Raw genomic sequence first — 19,965 nt, forward strand, 5'->3', positions numbered from 1 at the left:
CTCTTATAGTGGGAGTAAAGTTGCAATAAAATGGGTGCACAGAAAGGCAAAGAGAAAGCAAACCTGCTGGTGAAGTGGGGCTTGCTGAGTTGATCTTTGCAATCGGTCCCCCTGATTCTGTGTCTCAATCTCTCTCTGCCTCGTCTCTCTCCCTCCCTGTCTGTTGCTTTCTCTCTCACGACACAGTAGCATAGCAGTTAGCGTAGTGCTTTACAGCCCAGTGACCGGGTTTCAATGGTACCGCTGTCTGTGCGTTCTCCCTGTGACCGTGTGGGTTTCCTCTGGGTGCTCTGGTTTCCTCCCACATTCCAAAGATGTATGGGTTCGGGTTAGTAAGTTGTGGGAATGCTATGTTGGCACTGGAAACTTGGTGACATTTGTGGGCTACCCCCAGCACATCCTTGGACTGTGTTGTTCATCGGTGCAAGCGACACATTGCACTGTATGTTTCAACGTTTCCACATACATGTAATAAAGCTAACCCTTAGCATTCCCTCTAGCTCTTTTTTCTTCATCTTTATCATCATCTCTCACTCTTCCTCTCTCACTATCCGTCTCTCTCTCTTTCTCTGTCTGTGTGTATTCTGTCTCTCTTTTTCTCTTTCTCACTATGTCCCTCTCTATGCCTTTTCCCCATTTTTCACTCTTTCTTTCCCCTCTTTTTCTGCCTGTCTGTCTCTGTTTCTCTCTGTCTCATGGGATTTTCTCTCCTTTCCCTCCCTCCCTCCCCCCCCCCCGACCTTCTGTCCTCTCTCCCTCTTGGGGTGTGTGCACTTCCATTCACTTTCGGATAGCAGGGGAATTAACTATTCTGGGGAAAAGGCAGATAGGGGAAGCTGCATCCATGGCCAGATCAGTCGTAATCTTACTGAATGGTGGAGCAGACTCGATGGGCCAGATGACCTACTCCTGCTCCTAGCTCTTGTGTTCTTATGAGACAAGTGCATGTGGACAAAGGTGAGAGGTTACAGGTCAGTGGCTGTGCATGCAGATATAATGATGATGGGGAGTGGTATTCATGGAATCTCCTTCCCTGACCACAAAGGAAAACGGAAGCTAGGGATGTGTTTGGGGGGGGTTGGGGGGGGGGAATTTTGACCCTTTGTGGATGTTCTTCCATTCAGTTGGATCGCAGCTGATCCAGGACCTCAGCATCAATCTCACGCGCTAACCGCCACCACCAGCGGGAAGTTGCCCTCCCAGCCACACACCGTCCTGACCTGGAAATGTGTTGCCTTCACCGTCGCTGTGTCAAAGTCCTGGCGCTCCCTCCCTAATGGTGCCATTGGTGTACTCATGGCTGAAGGACTGCAGCAGTCCAAGAAGGCAGTTCACCAGCACCTTCACAATGCAACCAAGGATGGGCGATAGATTTTGTGGAGCCTGCATTGCTCCCTTACTGGAGCTCGTGCGTGAGGCCTGGAGATAGCAGGGCAGAGGCTCAGAGACACGAGAGGCACTGGAATCTGGGGCGACAGTCTTTTAACAGCAGAATATATGCTCTCTTGAGCCTTCAGCTCAAAGTCAGTTTGAGGTTTAATATCACAGGCATATGTCATGAAATTTGTTTGCTTTCCAGCAGCAGTACAATGTAATACATAATATTAGAGAAAAAAACTGTGAACTACAGTACGAATTTGTGTACTAAATAGTTAAATTAAATAAGTAGGGCAAAAAAAAAAGAAATAAAAGGTAGTGTTCCTGGGTTCAATATCCATGGCAGAGGGGAAGAACCTCCCTGATGGTACGTGTGAGAAGAGGGCATGTTCTGGGTGATGGGGGTCCCTAATGATGGATGCCATCTTTTTGAGGCAATGCTGCTTGAAGATGTCCTGAATACTATGTTTTCAGGCTTTTGTATTTTCTGCCTGGCGGGAGGAGAAGATGGCGGCGCGACACAGCGCGCGCACCCTCTCCGGAGAAATTATATTGTATTTGTTAAATGGAGGCCATGCACAATTCTGATTTGATGGAGACAGCCGTGAGAAGCACGGAGGAACATCTGCAGAAACTTCTGAAATGCCCGGTTCGCTGCCGCTGCTGCTGTACGATCGAAAATCTCCGGAAGGAAGGCCCCAAATCCTCGGCTTTGCCTGCTGCTGGCGGCCGGGGATGGGGTCGAAGTGCTTGGCAGAGATGCTGCTTGGTGCTCGGTGTCGGAGAGCTGGTCGGAGGCTTGAAGTTTTCGGACGACTCAGAGTCGGACTGTGGTCAGGCATGGCAGGGAGAGTTTTCTTCCTTCTCCCGTCTGCGTGAGTTGTGGGACTTTCGAGAGACTTTGAGCTTTTTTTTCACTGTGCCCATGGCCTGTTCTTCATCAAGTTACGGTATTGCTTGCATTGTTGTAACTATATGTTATAATTATGTGGTTTTTGTTAGTTTTTCAATCTTGGTCTGTCTTGTGTTTTTGTGATATCACACCGGAGGAATATTGTATCATTTCTTAATGCATGCATTACTAAATGACAATAAAAGAGGACTGCGTGTCCTCATAATCTGAAAAGAAGAGAGAATGTCTGGGGTGAGTGGTGGTCTTTGATTGTGCTGGCTACTTTACTGACGCAGTGAGAAGTATAGATGGAGTCCGTGGAGGGGAGGATGGCTTCTGTGATGTGCTGAACTGTGTCCACAACTCTCTATATTTATTGTGGTCACGGGCAGTGCAGTTGCCACTCCATGCCTGATGCATTCAGATAGGTGCATCAATAAAAATTGGTGAGGATGAAAGGGGACTTACAGAATTTCATTAACCTCCTGAGGAAGTAGAGGAAATATGAGAGATGTTTACAGCAGAGGAGGCCGTGGATAGACATATCAGAATGAGAATGGAATGTGGAATTAAAATGTGTGGCCACTGGGAGATCCTGCTTTCTCTGGTGGACAGAGCGTAGGTGTTCAGTGAAACAATCTCCCAGTCTGCGTCGGGTCTCGCCAATATATAGAAGGCCACATCAGGAGCACCGGGCGCAGTATATCACCCCAGCCGACTCACAGGTGAAGTGTCGCCTCACCTGGAAGGACTGTCTGGGGCCCTGAATGGTGGTAAGGAGGAAGTGTAAGGGCATGTGTAGCACTTGTTACGCTTACAAGGATAAGTGCCAGGAGGGAGATCATACAGTAGAGGAGGCCATGGATAGACATATCAGAATGAGAATGGGATGTGGAATTAAAATGTGTGACTACTGGGAGATCCTGCTTTACAGTAGAGGAGGCCGTGGAAATTCCTCTTCTGGACTGTTCCTCTTCTTACTGACTCTCACAGCCATCTGGACTATTCCTCTTCTCACCATCTCTTGCAAAAATGCTATCCCCTCCTCGCAATTCCTCCGTCTCCGCCGCATCTGCTCTCAGGATGAGGCTTTTCATTCCAGGACGAGGGAGATGTCCTCCTTTTTTAAAGAAAGGGGCTTCCCTTCCTCCACCATCAACTCTGCTCTCAAACGCATTTCCCTCATTTCACGCACATCTGCTCTCACTCCATCCTCCCGTCACCCCACTAGGAATAGGGTTCCCCTGGTCCTCACCTACCACCCCACCAGCCTCCGGGTCCAACATATTATTCTCTGTAACTTCCGCCACCTCCAACGGGATCCCACCACTAAGCACATCTTTCCCTCCCCCCTCCTCTGCTTTCCGCAGGGGTCGCTCCCTATGCGACTCCCTTGTCCATTCGTCCCCCACATCCCTCCCCACTGATCTCCCTCCTGGCACTTATCCTTGTAAGCGGAACAAGTGCTACACATGCCCTTACACTTCCTCCCTTACCACCATTCAGGTCCCCAGACAGTCCTTCCAGGTGAGGCGACACTTCACCTGTGAGTCGGCTGGGGTGATATACTGCGTCCGGTGCTCCCGATGTGGCCTCCTATATATTGGCGAGACCCAACACAGACTGGGAGACCATTTCACTGAGCACCTACGCTCTGTCCGCCAGAGAAAGCAGGATCTCCCAGTGGCTGCTCATTTTAATTCCACATCCCATTCCCATTCTGATATGTCTATCCACGGCCTCCTCTACTGTAAAGATGAAGCCACAGTTAGGTTGGAGAAACAACACCTTATATTCTGTCTGGGTAGCCTCCAACCTGATGGCATGAACATCGACTTCTCTAACTTCCGCTAGGCCCCACCTCCCCTTTGTACCCCAACTGTTACTTATTTTTATGCACACATTCTTTCTCTCACTCTCCTTTTTCTCCCTCTGTTCCTCTGAATATACCTCTTGCCCATCCTCTGGGTCCCCCCCCCCCCCCCCATACAGCTCTTGGCTCTATGCCTCCCCCTCCTGTCTTCTCCTATCATTTTGGATCTCCCCCTCCCCCTCCAACTTTCAAATCCCTTACTCACTCTTCCTTCAGTTAGTCCTGACGAAGGGTCTCGGCCTGAAACGTCGACTGCACCTCTTCCTACAGATGCTGCCTGGCCTGCTTTGCTCTACTGCTATCAGGTTGCCAGTAGCCATTCAAACTATGAAGTTGTACCATGACATAATAAATCTGAGGATGTGCAGAGGGAATCTCCATGGATGTAGTAGTTCACTTTGTTCTACTAAATGCAAGAGAGCGTTATAGAAGTTTAGTTAATCTGCCCAATTGAGAGAAATATTTTTATTTCTTATGGTCAGATTCTGGGGTTTAGCAAAAACAAGTGATTCCAATCAGACATCACAAGTGAGGTAATTAATATCAGAGAAGGCAAAAGGAGAAATCTGTTATACATTTATAAAGCTTCTAGTAAGATTTTAGCACATGCCAAACTTTTTATGACAAATGAGTTACTTCTGAAACATATAGACCCCAGTTCCTGAGGAAGGGTCTCGACCTGAAACGTCGACTGCGCCTCTTCCTAGAGATGCTGCCTGGCCTGCTGCGTTCACCAGCAACTTTTATGTGTGTTGCTTGAATTTCCAGCATCTGCAGAATTCCTGTTGCTAACATTTTGTATCTGCCTTCCTTACTACCAACTCAATCTGTAAGAACCTGGAGGGAATCCTGCAGTAGGATTATCAAGTCGCTTTGCACCTCCGATTTCTGAATTCACTTAGAGAGTAGGCCACCCATCAGAATCAACCCCCTGGCCTGCTGACAGTCACTTCCAATCCTGCCTGCAGACTCTGGTTCCCACTATCATCGCTGCCTGACTGTTTCCCAACCAGAGCTTCTGTTGTTTATCAGAAGATTCTGACATGTCGAGCATGACTCTGTCAAATTGCTGGAAATTCTCAGCAACATGTCCCTTAAACCATCCTCTAAACAGTTCTTCACAGTCAAATACTTCGGAATGTCCCAGATATCGCAACTTCTTCCTTGAAAGACGCTGCTGGTTTTTGGCATTTCTTGTTTCCTTGTTCCAAAGCTGCATGGTATCCCAGGACACGATGAGGATTGGAGCCTCAGGAAGTTTCCTCTTGGCTCTTCTCAGGTCATAGGGGCTTTCAGCACGGAAACAGGCCCTTCAGCTCAACTGGTCTAGGGTCTGTGTTAACCAAGATGTCCATCCAAGCTAGTCCCATTTGCCTACATTTAGCGCGTATCCCTCTACACCTTAATAATCCATTACCTGTCCAGCCATCTTTTAAAAGTGGCTCCCGTACTTACCTTAACCTCATCGTCTGGAATTTTGTTCTATATGCACACCACTCTGTGTGTGAATGAAATTTGCCCCTGAAGTTCCTAGTACACCTTTTTGGAGTTCGTTCATCTCCAAGAGGACCACAGCCTTGTCATGGTTTGGACGATTGCGTGCCTCGATGACCAGGAGAGCTATGTTGGCTGGAGTCAAGGCTTTAAACTTTGGCTCTTGGTAGGGTCACCCACGCCAAACAGGTCAAAGGGAGCGGCCAGACTAAGGGTGGTCCACCAGTCCTCCATGTTTGGGGGGTTCAGCTCAGAGCTAACAACTTTGACTGGTAAGACAAAATTGTTATAGAAACAACAATGAGGAATTGTTCTACATCTGTATTCCTGAGTCTCCACCCGGGACTTGTATGACTGACAGTACTGAAACTTGACTCTAAAGAGTTAATAGCTCCTGGTGATTGTAAAATTCTTGCACAATTTGCCTCTGGTCTGATTTTAATGACAATGGAGCCCACAGTCCTCCAGAGAATTGAATGACAAAGGGCTGCTTGAGATAGTGGAGAGTTCATGAAAGCGTTAAGAGAGATAGTGTGCGCGGGAGGTTTGTTGTAAGCAGGCAGGCGCTGACAGCTGAGATGAGGTCATTGGCAGGAGCAGAAGAATTATTGAAAACCTGAGCCAACCAACTGGCGGGAGTGTTCAAGGACATCTTCGGTCTCTCACTGCTGTACTCAGGGGTTCCCCCCCACTTCAAAAGGGCAATAATTATACCAGCGCCCACGGAGAGCAAGGTGAGCTGCCTCAATGACTATCACCCTGTGGGAGTCACATCTACTGTGATGAAGTGCTTTGAGAAGTTTGTCATGGATAGAATCAACTCCTGCCTAAGCAAGGACCTGGATCCGCTGCAATTTGCCTATTGCCACAACAGGTCCACAGCAGATGCAATCTCACTGGCTCTCCACTCGGCCTTGGATCATCTGGGTAATAGTAATACCTAGTCCAGGCTGTTGCTTATTGATTATAGTTCAGCGTTCAACACAATCGTACCCTCAGTTCTAATCAACAAGCTTCAAAACTGTGTCTCTGTAGCTCTGCCTGCAACTGGATCCTTGACTTCCTCATTGGGAGACCACAGTTTGTGCGGATTGGAAATAGTATCTCCGCTTCGCTGACAAGGTACTCTGGCACACCTCAAGGATGCCTGCTTAGCCCCTGCTCTACTCCCTCTACACCCGTGATGTGTGGCTAGGTACAGCTCAAACACCATCTATAAATTTACTGACGACACAGCGACTGTTGGCAGAATATCAGATGGTGACGAAGATTGGCCTTGCACTCAGTATCAGTAAGACTAAGGAATTGATTATGGACTGCAGGAAGGGGAAGTTAAGGGAACACGCACCAGTCCTCATGGAGGGATCAGCAGTGGAAAAGGTGAGCAGTTGCAAGTTCCTGAATGTCAACATCTCTGATGATCTATCCTGAGTCCAATGTATTAATGCAATTACAAAGAAGGCAGGACAGTGGCTATATTTCATTGGGATTTTGAAGAGAATTGGTATGTCACTCCGTACTTGCTAATGTCTACAGATGTACTGTGGAGAGCGTTCTAATTGGTTCCATCACCATCCGGTTTGGAGAGGCCACTGCGCAGGATCGGAAAAAGCTTCAAAAAGCTGTAAACTCAGCCAGCTCCATCAAGGGCACTAGCCTTCCCAGCATCGAAGACACCTTCTAAAGGCGATGCCTGAAAAGGTGGCATCCATCATTAAGGACCCCCATCACCCAGAACATGCCCCTGTCTCAATATTTATTGAGAAATTTAAATGGGAGAGGGGAAGAAGGGTTCCTGTACCTCCTCCTTGATGGTAACAATGTACCCATGTACCCCATCTTAGTAGTGTTCTCTCTTTTTGCACTACTAACTTAATTTATATATATATATATAAATATTGCTTTTATTGTTATGTATTGTGATATACTGTGGCTGCAAACAACAAATTTCTCAACATATGCCAGTGATATTGAGACTGGTTCTGAAACTTTCAAAGTCAAATCGAAGTCAAAGTTGGGCTTATTGAGTTTGGTGTGGGCCCCCAAATCCTAAGAACTTTCTACAGGGGCACAATTGAGAGCATCCTGACTGGCTGCATCACTGCCTGGTCTGGGAACTGTACCTCCCTTAATCACAGGACTCTGCAGAGAGTGGTGCGGACAGCCCAGCACATCTGTAGTTGTGAACTTCCTATGATTCAGGACATTTACAAAGACAGGTGTGTACAAAGGGCCCGTAGGATCTTTGGGGACCCAAGTCATCCCAACCACAATCTATTCCAGCTGCTACCATCTGGGAAATGGTACTGCAGCATAAAAGCCAGGACCAACAGGCTCCAGGACAGCTTCTTCCACCAGGCCATCAGACTGATTAACTCACGCTGATTTGTGTGTACTCTATATTGCATTTTCTGTTCTATTTATTATAAATTATTATAGATTACTATGATTGCACTTTGCACATTTAGATGGATATGTAACATAAAGATTTTTACTCCTCATGTATGTGAAGGATGTAAGAAATAAATAAAGTCCATTCAATTGTCATATGAACATAGAATATAGAATAGTACAGAACAGGTTGTTCGGCCTGTGATGTTGTGTCAATCTTTTAACCGACTCCATGATCAATCTTAATCCTTCCCTCCTGCACAGCCCATAACCCTCCGATTTTCTTACATCCACGTACCTATCTAAGAGACTCTCTGATGTATCTGTCTCTATCGCTAATCCAGCAGAGCATATCGTTCACTTAACACTCTGTGTAAAAACCTACCTCTGGCATCATACACTGTATGCGCAGGTTCAGTGAAAGCCTTACTTGCAGCACATCACAGGCACGTATCATTAGAGACACAGCATTCACGTGGAAAACATAAATTAAACATAGAAGAGCATAATTAGAATGAAAAATGCCCGTAGGTACACAGTGGTCATAGTTTTACTGATTAGGGTTGTGCAGGTTGTTTCAAGAACCAAATGGTCGAAGGGAATAGCTGTTTCTGAACCTGGTGGTGTAGGGCTTCAGCCTTCTGTACCTGAATTCAACTTGTGCTGTTTCACTCTGAATTTTACCACACCCTTGGATAAATGAGTAACTAATATGTTCGCGAAATAAAAGTTAACTAATAGTGATCGTCAGGGTGGCCAGCTGTCAGTTGGAAAGAGGAAAAAACTGTGGATGTTAAAAATCCAAAAATATTGGAAATGCTCCTTTGGGTCTGAGGTGAGAAGCGGTCAGTGTTCAAATTGAGAGTCTGGGAAAGGTTGACAACTGGCTTTCCCCTGTTCTGATGTTGGTGAGACTCAAAGCAGTTGAACTGGAGTGGTTACAGACTTTAACTGAAGTGAGCTGTCTCAGTTTGGTTAGTGTGGAAGTGGGAGTGTCCGACCATCACACAAAGGGCTTGTTTGACTTTGTGAGTCTGAGTCTGTTCACCTCTGGGGCAATGGTGCTCGCAGCTGCTTCTGTCAGTTGGTATGCCCTCACTGGGTTACAGGGCACATACCACAGTCTGGAGGTCATGGAAACACTCCAGTCTGTGCTCCTTCATCAAGGATCTAAAGGTCCACACTTGGGAACTTGGCCTTTTGGTATCCCAGTATTCTCCCATGTCAATCTCACCCAAATCCTTGGTGTGAGAAAGGATTTCTCACACCAGAACCCAGTTGCCCATATCCCAACTCCCCACTGGGTTCTGTGTCGTCAAATCAGCTCTCAGTTTAGCAACAGTTTCATGTTTCTCCCTGATCTTGCCCCCACCATAACTCTCTCTTGCTGCATCCCGACACCCACCCCAGCTCTGCAAATCCCTCCAGCCTCTATACCCCTTCCTATATTTGTATCTTGCTCAATCCAGACACCTACCCCATCTCTATAACTCCCTCCAGCCTCTATACCCCATCCTGTATCTGTATCTTCCTCCATCAGTGACATCTACCCCATGTCTGTGACTTCCTCCAGCCTCTAACCCCCCTCTGACCCTTACACCCCTCTCAATCTCTGTAACTCCCTCTGGCCCCTACACCCATTCCTGTCTTTGTAACCCCTCTCTATCTCTACTACCTTCTATGCTGCCCCATATCTCTGTACCCTTTCCAATACCTGTGGCTCGCCTTGACCCTGTGAACCCCTGCCTGGGATTTAGTGGAGGGAGATGTTATTGCAGCATTCTGAAGGGAGCTGGATTGGTATCTGATTGGGGGATCTTGCAGAGCTAGCCAAGGTCAGTCAGGATAGTGGGGATGGCTGGACTGCATTTACTGTATGTCGAGCTGCATGGACTGAGTGTTTCAGGTGGCTGCCTTCCATGCTGTATCTTTGGCTCTCGCAAGCACATTGGTATGTCCTGAAATGAACCAGGAAGGTGCTGCCAAAGTGCAGAAGATTCTTCCAGTTTGAGCTACTTTGTTCCCGACACCAGTTGGTGAGCTGACCAGCTGTTCCTCCTCCACCCGCCCCCCCCCCAAGGCAGGGAAACCTCTCAAGAATATTCCAGAACTGTACGCCACACGAGAAGTTGTCAGTGCTAAAGACTTGGTCAGGGAAGTGTTGGTTTTGAAGAGTGTTTTACAGAAGATGGGAGATGCAGTGAAGCTTACAGAGGAAATCCCAGAGTTCAGGGCCCTGGTGGCTGAGGTCTCGGTCACCAGTGGGAGAATTCATCTGTGGATATGCAAGAGGCCAGGCCAGGAGGAGTACAGATATCTCAATGAAGTTATGGCAGAGATTAGTTTGGACTTAGCTTGATTTGTATGCCCCATCTATGCTGTTCATGCATAGCGGTGCCCTTGATATTTTTTTTGCGGGTTAGCGGGTGCCAAGATGGTTTAAAAGTGTCCTGATATCAACATATGATGAAGAACAGTTTCAGTGTGGTAAATTAGTGCCACACTTTCACACGAGGTTCGCTCCATCAGTAAATTGTCCACTTTCCAAATATTTACTGACAAACAGTGGTGGGTATAGACCATTTCAAAATATTAGATTTAAGCCTCTGTGTTGTGTAAATAACCTTGCAGACAATCTACCTCCTCTTCAGCTCTTGACCTGATGAAGTTATCTTGTCATTGACATCCACTCTGTTTAATTGGATATGCTTCCGTTCCCATGGGGCTGCTTTGCCAGCACCGTATCTCACTTCTAATTGGATCCCCGTGAATCTGACAACACAGAACCCACAAGGCAGATGAAACGAACTCTCAGCAGTATCAGCCGTGACTCAGTGGGGAGGGCGGTCGCAGGTTTAAGACCCATCCTGGGCACGCCATCTCCTAAATCTCGGCTGCTGCTCTCGCACGGTGCGGAGGGAGTGCTGAGCTGTCAGTCATAGGGCCGTAGGGCCCTGAAAGAGGCCCTTTGGCCCAACTGGTCCATACTAACCAAGATCCTTATTTAAGCTATTCCAATTTGTCTATGTTTTTCTATTCATTTACCTGCCCAACTGTCTTTTAAATTTTAATGTATTTGCTTCAGCCACTTCCTCTAACAGCTTTTTCCATATACTGACCACCCTCTTAGGTGAAAAATTAACCCCCCATTCTCTCCCCTCCCACCTTAAACCTTTGTTTAGTATTTGATTCCCCAACCCATCTATTGCTCACCCTGTCCATGCCCCTCATGATTTTATATGCCCCTTTAAGGTCAGCAGTATGCATGAAGTCCAAGCTTGCTCAATCTCTCTCGATAACTCTCTCCCTCAAGTCCTGGCAACATCTTCATAAATCTCCTCTGCCCTCTTTCTAGCTTTGTGGCATCTTTCCTGTGGCAGGCTGATCTAAGCCTGTGGGGCGTGACAGTTGTCTAAGTGATAGTGCGACGATATTACAGCACGGGACATTGGAGTTCAGAGTTCAATTTTGATGCCACTTGGAAGAAGTTTATACGCCCTTCCCGTGGGCGCCGGAGGTTCCTCTGAGTGCTCCGGTTTCTTCCCACATTCTAATGATGTACTGGTTGGTAGGTGAATTGGTCATTGTAAAATGTTAAATAGGTGGGTTGCTGGGCGATGCAGCTTTCGACTGGAAGGGCGTATTCCGCACTGTATATCCAAATAACTTTAAAAATATATAAAACCAAATGCAATAGTTCAAATGCAAGCTCACCAACATCTTGTACAATTGCAACACAACCTCCCAACTTCTACACTCAATGCCAAATGCCACCTTCGTCAGCCTGTCTACCTGTGATGGATGCCATTTTCAGGGAACTCAGTGAGCCGTCTTTCAAAGGGTCCTCCAAACTGAACGCCCTCCTGTTCCTTGCAGTAGATATAAAATGTGCTGGCAGCCAGAGACATTGGAAGACAGATTAAGCACTGACTATGTCTCGTGAGTTTTAGATTTTTTTTTAAAACGTCTGTTGCTTACCACCGAATTAATCTTGAAATACAGAATTATAACACGCGTACTCGACGTGACAAATTTCTTATTATTCATTACAGTTAAAAGCCCCCGGGAAGCACTTGCTGGATATGATTTGCCACAGTTTGAACCTCATTGAAAGTGATTACTTTGCACTGGAGTTCTTGGACCATCACAAGGTTATGGTATGTGTAAAGTGCCTATACAATACTCTGCCTGTGTTCTCTGTTGAACAATGCTAAATGGACTTCATTGAAGAACAAGACTTCAACTGATTGCAATTTCTAGAGGGCAATCCTATTCCATTTACTGGTTTATTTTAATATTCAAGTGGTTTTCTTTAATTGCTTAGATAAGGCATCATTTTTATTGCTGCACTCATCCAGAATTTGCACTAAGTGGTGAAGTCACGTCATCTGTCATTGACCTTGATTCTAAAGACTATTGAATAGGGATATGCCATTTTCTATGCTGAGATACCAGCTCGGTGGCATGCCTGGTGCCCAGCAACTTTGAGATAAGAAGCTAATTGGGCAGCCAAACGGAGTGAGGTATTCTCACAGCAAAAAGGCACCACTTCCACTTTATCCCGACTGGAAAAAGTGTTGCTCTTCCTCCATCTGTGTTAGATCAGTATCTGGAATCATCCTAACTACAGCTCCACCTCCACACTAACCATCCTAACCACAGCTTCACCTCCACGCTAACTGCACTGGCCAGTGACCCTTGTGCCAGAATGTCTGAGAAAGATTAGTTGGTTAAGTTACTCTGTGAGTACTTATTATAACTACTATCACCTCTTGTGTTCTAGGTGTGGCTGGACCTACTGAAGCCAATTGTGAAACAAGTCAAAAGTGAGTATAGTCTACTTTATGGGTCCCTTTGCTTTCATATGGAAGTTATCTACATTCATTCACAGGGTTGAGGTAGAATCAAAGTCGCCCACTTCACTCGGGAGGATAAAGGTTATTCTAGATGGGACAGTTTTTGGATAATAATCCTTTCTTTGTTGAGCTGATAAAGCGATTAACATAACCGCAGTTTCAGATTCAGTTTCCACCGCTGTCAGTAGGGAGTTTGTACGTTCTCCCTGTGGCCACGTGGGTTTCCTCTGCGTGCTCTGGTTTCCTCCCACAGTCCAAACGCATACAGCTCAGTAGGTTAATTGGTCACATGGGTTTAACTGGGCTGTGCAGGCTCGTTGGGCTCAAAGGGCCTGTTACCGTGCTGTATCTATACTTTTTTTAAATTTTAAAAAATCAAAGCTGTCATTTGGAATAACCATCAAAATTTGGCTTCCTCTATGATATCTGATTCACAAGTTTGACCAAGATTTATAAATATGTTGGTACCTGTTTAAATTCCTGGATAAACAACCTCTAAAGACTCAAGTAGACACAGTACAGGGTCATGGAGCGAAACAGGCCCTTCAGCCCAACCTATCTGTGCTGACCAAGATGTTGACTGAGCTCCTCCCATCTACCGGCATTTGACCCATTTCTGTCTAAACCTCTCCTATCCATGTTGCTGTCAAGATCTCTGTAAAACATTGTTACTGTGCAACTTCCTCTGACAGTCTGTTCCAGGTGTGCACCGTCCTCTGTTTGAAATATTCCCACTCTCACTTAAACCTAGTACTCACCTACTCTGGGAGTAAGACTGTGACTATTCACCCTATCTTTGCTCCTCGTGGTTTTATAAACCTCTATAAGGTCATCCCTCAGCTTTCTACCCTCCGGGAAAAAGCCCCAGCCTTTCCAGCTTCTTCTTGTATCACAAGGCCTCCAGTTCCAGTAAAACCTTGTGCACCCTTTCCAGCTTAACGGTGTGCTTCCTACAGCTGGGGACCAGAACTGCACACAATACTCCAAGTGGATGTACAGCTGTAGCTTGGCACCCCAGCTCCCAGACTCAGTGGCCTGACTGATAAAGGACAAAGCGCCAAATGGCTTCTTCAGCACCCTGTGTATCTCTTTCACCGCTTTCATCCCTGCACCCCTCGATCTCTCTGTTCTACAACACCCTCCAGAGCCCCGTCATCGAACAGCCCAGGCAGAGGTCATTCACTCCATCCTTTGAACTGCTCTCCACGCTCCTTTCTTCTTCTTCTTGGGCCCTAGCTCCTAGTGGAACACAGGCCATTGATATCCGCCTGTCTCCATTGTCGGAAATTGACGGTATGGTTGGAATTCATCGATGTTTCTGTAATTCACTGTAAGAGGATTGAGCTATGCAGCTTTACCAGAGTCCTTTACCAGCCTTACCCATTTTCTCATCTCACGACTGGAGTACAGGGTTGGACTTTGAGAGGCCCTTATACCTTTACGCAGGAAATAATTTCTTCATTGAGTCTGGAGTCCTGCAACATGAAACAGATCCTTCAGCCCATCAAGTTCATACTAACCCTCAGGTATTGCTTACACTAATCCCATTTTATTCTCTTCCCATTTTATCAACTACCCCCCCCCCATTCGATCCTCACCAACCCACTGGGAGGTGGGGGGGGGGGTCAGTTAACAGCAGCCATCTCACAGGTCTTCGTGTTGTAGGAGGACACTGGAGCACCCAAGGAAAACTTCATGTAGTCATACAGAGAACATTCAGACACCACACAGACAGCACCAGAGGTTAGGGTCAAACGTGGGTCTCTGGAGCTGTGAACCACTGTGCTGTTTCACATCTCTACATCCACTCAGGTTCATTTTGAATAGTTTCCACTCAGGATCATCGAGGCAAAGAGTTATACAGCAAAGAAACCAGGCCATTCAGCCCATCTCACCGGTGCTAAAAAAGGTGCATTGAAATAGTTCTGTTTGGCCCAGCTCCATTACAATATCTTGCTGTATAACCCCTTCTTATCTCTGGCTCTTTTTCTAACCACTGTAAATCTCTGCCTTCTATTTACTGCCCATTGTGTCGTGGCAAACAATTTCCCTTGTTGTTCATTCCCAAACTGGCGATCTCCCTGATTATCCACCCCCGGTTGCCCTGGGACTGTGGAGGCATTCTTGCATCTGAGGAGGCCGGTCAGATGAGATTATGGACCGCGGTAGGGGAGCAGAGAGCCAAGTGGTTCCATCCTCAAATCCTGCCTTCATAAGACATTGGGGCAAATGAGGCCATTTGGCCCATTGAATTTGCTCTGCATTGATCACGGCTGATATATTTCCCTCTCAACCCTATTCTGTAACTTACCACACCTTGATGTATAAAGAATATATCACCTTCTGCCTTAATTATATTCAATGACCTGGCTTCCACAACGATTTCCACAGATTCACCACCCTCTGGCTAAAGAAATTCCTCCCCATCTCCATTCTAAATGGACATCTCTCTATTCTGAGGCTGTGCCCTTTGGTCCTAGACCCCCGCCCACCCGCCACTATCAGAAAGATCTCCTTCACATCCATTCTGTCATGTTTTACCTCACCCATATTCAGCATCCTAGTACTGGGCTTTGTGTAAACCTTAATTTCTTCCACAATCCCAGATGGCCAATTTCAAATAAACAGAATAATTTTGAGTATCTTTTTAAAATGTTCTCTCCTTAGAGAAAGTTTAATGAATGCTAGTTTAATGACTAATGGTCATTTTTATCAAGGCCAACTCTTACATCTCATTTACTTGGATTTAAATTCCTTTACTTCTCTGGTGGGATTACTCTTATAAACCCATTCCTGACTTCGAGTGCCTCTGTCAAATCTATACTGATCTCCTCTGTTCCGAGCAGAACCTCATACCTCATTGCTGAGATTGATCAAAATCTCATCTACACCCTCCCCAAAGGACTTTTAAAGTATAGGGCCAACAGGAGACCAAATATCAGCATCTTTTATACAACTGAGTAGTTTATAATAGAGTTCTGCATTTTATAGCACCTCCTGCATCCCTTTCAGAACATCCTAAGGCATTTTATAGTCTACCAAATATTTGTGAAGTGTAGTCACTGTTTTAATGCAGGACTCTGTCAAGCAGTAAAGATGTGTGAATTACCACTTTCAATCATTTCAATATAAGCAACATGAAGTCAGTAGTCATCGTCCTTTCCATAAATTTCCATTAAGGGAACATTCAGTGGTGTTGAGTCACTTCAGACTTTGGTATGCCAGTTGGAAACAGTCCCAAACTAGTGTTCAGGGAAGATGAAACCACAGGTCCCAAGTCCCGCTGTGCCATGTTTCATGTAGCTTATTGGCTAGTAACATGTTAAACTAGACAATACGTGATGTTATCCAGCAAGGAGCTAATATTGTGCACCATGTATGGAAATGTGTGAGGTTGAAAATGTGCTTCAGTTTCGATACACTGTCAGCTGAGCTGTCCTCACCTGAGATGCAAGATCACTGGTTCGGTTGATGTTTCGCTCTAATACTGAGGGAGTATTGCACTGATGGGAGTGACCTTTTCTTAATGAGTCAACAAGCGGAAGCCCCAAATGGTTGTAAGAATTCAATGGCCACTATTTGAATGAAGATCAGAGAGCCTTGTTGCACAGTCTTCACCAGCAAACATCACTTTTAAAAGAAACACACGCACACCCTGTGCACGCGCGCACACACACACCCCATGCACGCACCCCGCACACAAGTACAGTACTGTGCAAAAGTCTTAGGCATGTATATATGGTTAGGATGCTTAAAACTCATGTACAGTACTGTAATGTCAATGTAGAGCAGAGAACAATTTTGTTTATCTGGTGGGAGCAAAGAATGTTGGGTATGGCAAGGGTGGAGTGCCATGGGAGGGCTGTGGGTCAGTGGCAAAGGAGTGCCAGGGGCAGGGAATTGTGTGGGTACAGATACACCCAGCTCTGAGACACCAGACAAGGTGATTTGATTCCAAACAATTGGTTTAATTGATGTTACAGAATGTCCCTCTTGTGTTTCCTGCTCCCTTCCCTCTTCCTTCCCCTTTACCCTACCATGATTTCCCTCTCCCTGCCCCCTTCCCACTCTCAGTCCACAACAGGGACCCATATCAGAATCAGGTTCATCATCACTCACATATTTTTGTGGCAGCAGTACAGAGCAATACATAAAATTACTGCAGTACTGTGCAAAAGTTTTAGGCACCCTAGCTATATATATGTGCCTAAGACTTTGCACAGTACTGTGTGTGTGTGTATACACACACACACACACACACACACACACTGCTGTTAGTGGGAGATTGCTGTGAACCGGTTTATCTGTTTTTTTCCAGCATTCCACCAGTGACCACACAAAATGCTTGTTAGTTTGGCTAAGAAGTGCTTTGAGTTGTTTGAGAAAAGATGAGAGAGGCACTATGAAAATGCAGTTCTTCCTTTAATATTCCTCCCCAGGGCCGAGGCACGTTGTGATGAGATTCGTCGTGAAGTTCTTCCCACCTGATCACACGCAGCTTCAAGAAGAACTGACAAGGTTGGTGCCCGATCTTTTGCGGTTGATCTGGGAGCTCCCATTCTTTGGGTTTGTGGAGACAGTGTCACTGCGGAAGGTGAAACCAGTACTTGGACCGTGAGGGAGCACCTGGGACACTGCCTATTGGCAGTGGTGCCCTCGGTCAGTGGGGTGCTGTCCCCTTTTGTAATGGCCAAGGACGCCTTGAGGTTGTGAAGGTCCGACACGATGTCGTTGGGCTGAGGGGTAGGCTGGAGGTGCTCTACCTACTGTGAATTGCCCCTTGTGTATAACTGAGTGGTACAGTCATTGGGGTTTTCGGGATGTGGGGAGAATAAAATGGGATTAGTATGCTCGTTTGATGGCCAGCACAGGCAAGGTGGGCCGAAAGGCTTGTTTCTTGCTAACGGGCTTTTGTGATGGTACGTAGAAGCTGTGATTAGCCTCACAGAGAGTGCTCTGAAAGACCCTGACTTCCAGATCAGCGTCACTGAGACACTCAGAATACAGAGCAGTACAGCACAGGAACAGGCCCCTCAACCCACAATGTTTTGCTCAACTAATTGACTGTAATCAAATGCCCAGCTAAACTAATCCCATCTGCCTGCACAGGGAAGGTCCAGACCCTTCCATTACCTGTCCGTGGGCTTCTGCAGCAGCCCTATTGCATTGGCGTCCACGGCCACCCCAGGCTGAGCCTTGCAGGCACCCGATGCCACCCCAGGCTGAGCCTTGCAGGCACCTGGCACGCCCTGTGGAAAAGAACAGAGATAGCCCGACTGTGATCTGGTCATTATCATATTGTGGGAATTTGCCCTGTACACATTTTCTGCTCTAGCTCCTACGTGACGGAGGTGACTGCCCTTGACATTTGTCTGAATGGCTGTCGAGTGTTATGGAAGGAGATACGAGAAGTATTCTAGAAAAGCAAATCTTTGCTCTTATCTCAGTGAGCCTGTGTTTTCTCGCCATGTGACCTTTCAGTTCGGCTCGGCTGCGTAACTCGAATGGAATCATATTGATTAATAATGTTTCTTGGACATGCCCTGGGAATGTCTTCAGGAACTCCTGTGGTTGAATGACCTCCTGCCCCTGCCGCATATCTGAGGTGTCTCTCTGTCATTGAAGAACATGGTGGGCAATGAGAACTGGCCTGGTGTTATTGTTACAGCCTGCACTTTCCTCCAAGAATTCCAACACTTTAGACAGTCTCTGCTGCATCGAAAGTTTATATTTTATTCACAAACAATGCACTCAGGTCACAAGGTCTCCAATTTATGGTTTGTTTGGACACACCATGAATTACTGGTTATTCTCCTGCATATCCATAATACCATTTTAAAAAAAGGAGCAAATTAGGCCATTTGGCCCATTATATCTCCTCCACAAATCAGACATGGCTGATTTTTTTTAAAGTCCTGTTCTTCCCTGCCTCCCCGCAACCTTTAATCCCCCCCTTACCACTCAAGGACCTATCAATCTCTGCTTTAAATACACCCAACAACTTGGCTTTCGCATCCTTCAGTGGCAAAGAAGTCTACAGATTCCCCACCATCGGGTTGAAGAAATTCCTCCTCATCTCTGTCTTACAGAGCCGCCTCTTTATTCCGAGAGTGCCCTTCTGATCCTAAACTCTTCTGCTGATGGAGTCAGTCTCTCCACGTCCACTCTATCCAGACCTTTCAGAGTCTGGTATGCTTCAAAGATCCCTCCCCCTCCACCTCCCACATTGTTGTGAACTCCAGAGAGTACAGGCTGAGAGACATCCAATGCTTCTCGTGTTCTGAACTTTACATTCTTGTGAACCTCCTCTGGATCCTCTCCAGGGCCAGCACTTCTTTCCTTTGATACAGGGCCCACAATATTCCAAATGCTCAGAATCAGAATAGGGTTTAATATCACTGGCAAATTTTGTGAAACTCACTGACTTTTTGCTTTATTTCATTTTTTGGACATGCAATAAGAAGTATATATTAAAAAAAATTAATTAAACAAATAGTGCAAAAAAAGAGAGGAAAATAAATAGTGAGATAGTGTTCATGGATTCATTGTCCATTCAGAAAACTGATGGCGGAGCCTTATTAAAGCCTCAGCAGTATACAGCATCCTGGCTTTTATGTTTTAGTCCTCTCAAGTTGCAATCCTAGAGGCAATAAAAGAAGGCGTTTTCTTTTGACTATCAAACACCTTCCCCTCACCCCCTTCCAAGTAAAATCGTTACCGACGATGTCAAAGACTATACAAAAGTATACAAGAGAGTAAGGAAAAAGAAACACTATGCAAAACAGCACACAAGTGCAAATAAAAAGATGCAATCAGAAACAAGTCCATGGTAGTGCAAAAGTTGGTCTGTAGTTCTGCTGAGTGAGGATTATGCAGGCCAGTTCAACCGATGGTTGTTGGAAAGTAGCTGTTCCTGTACCTGGTGGTTTGGGACTTCGGGGTTCTGTCCCTCCTGTCTGACAGTAGCAGTGAGAAAAGGGTGTGATCCAGGCGGTGGGGAATCTTTAATGACAGAGGCTGCTTTCCTGTAGCTGTTACCAGTGGTGAGGAGGGCTGTGTTCACTACTCTGCAAACCTCTTGT

General features: G+C 46.2%; 1 protein-coding gene across 7 annotated transcripts in view; it reads left to right on the forward strand.

Annotated features, from left to right (window-relative positions):
* The window catches only part of farp1 (FERM, RhoGEF (ARHGEF) and pleckstrin domain protein 1 (chondrocyte-derived)), a 263,668-nt gene that overhangs the window by 128,407 nt on the left and 115,296 nt on the right, over window positions 1–19,965 (forward strand). For all 7 annotated transcript variants that reach the window (XR_011886088.1, XM_072258822.1, XM_072258824.1 and 4 more), the window contains exons 3-5: window positions 12,080–12,184; window positions 12,811–12,853; window positions 17,323–17,401. Coding sequence is in view for 6 of the 7 variants with exons in the window: in XM_072258822.1 (XP_072114923.1) it covers window positions 12,080–12,184; window positions 12,811–12,853; window positions 17,323–17,401 (227 nt within the window). In the remaining variant the exon portion in view is untranslated. The remainder of the gene's footprint in view (window positions 1–12,079; window positions 12,185–12,810; window positions 12,854–17,322; window positions 17,402–19,965) is intronic.

The sequence above is a fragment of the Mobula birostris genome, chromosome 5 (assembly GCF_030028105.1).
Source record: "Mobula birostris isolate sMobBir1 chromosome 5, sMobBir1.hap1, whole genome shotgun sequence".
NCBI classification, from domain to species: Eukaryota; Metazoa; Chordata; class Chondrichthyes; order Myliobatiformes; family Myliobatidae; genus Mobula; species Mobula birostris.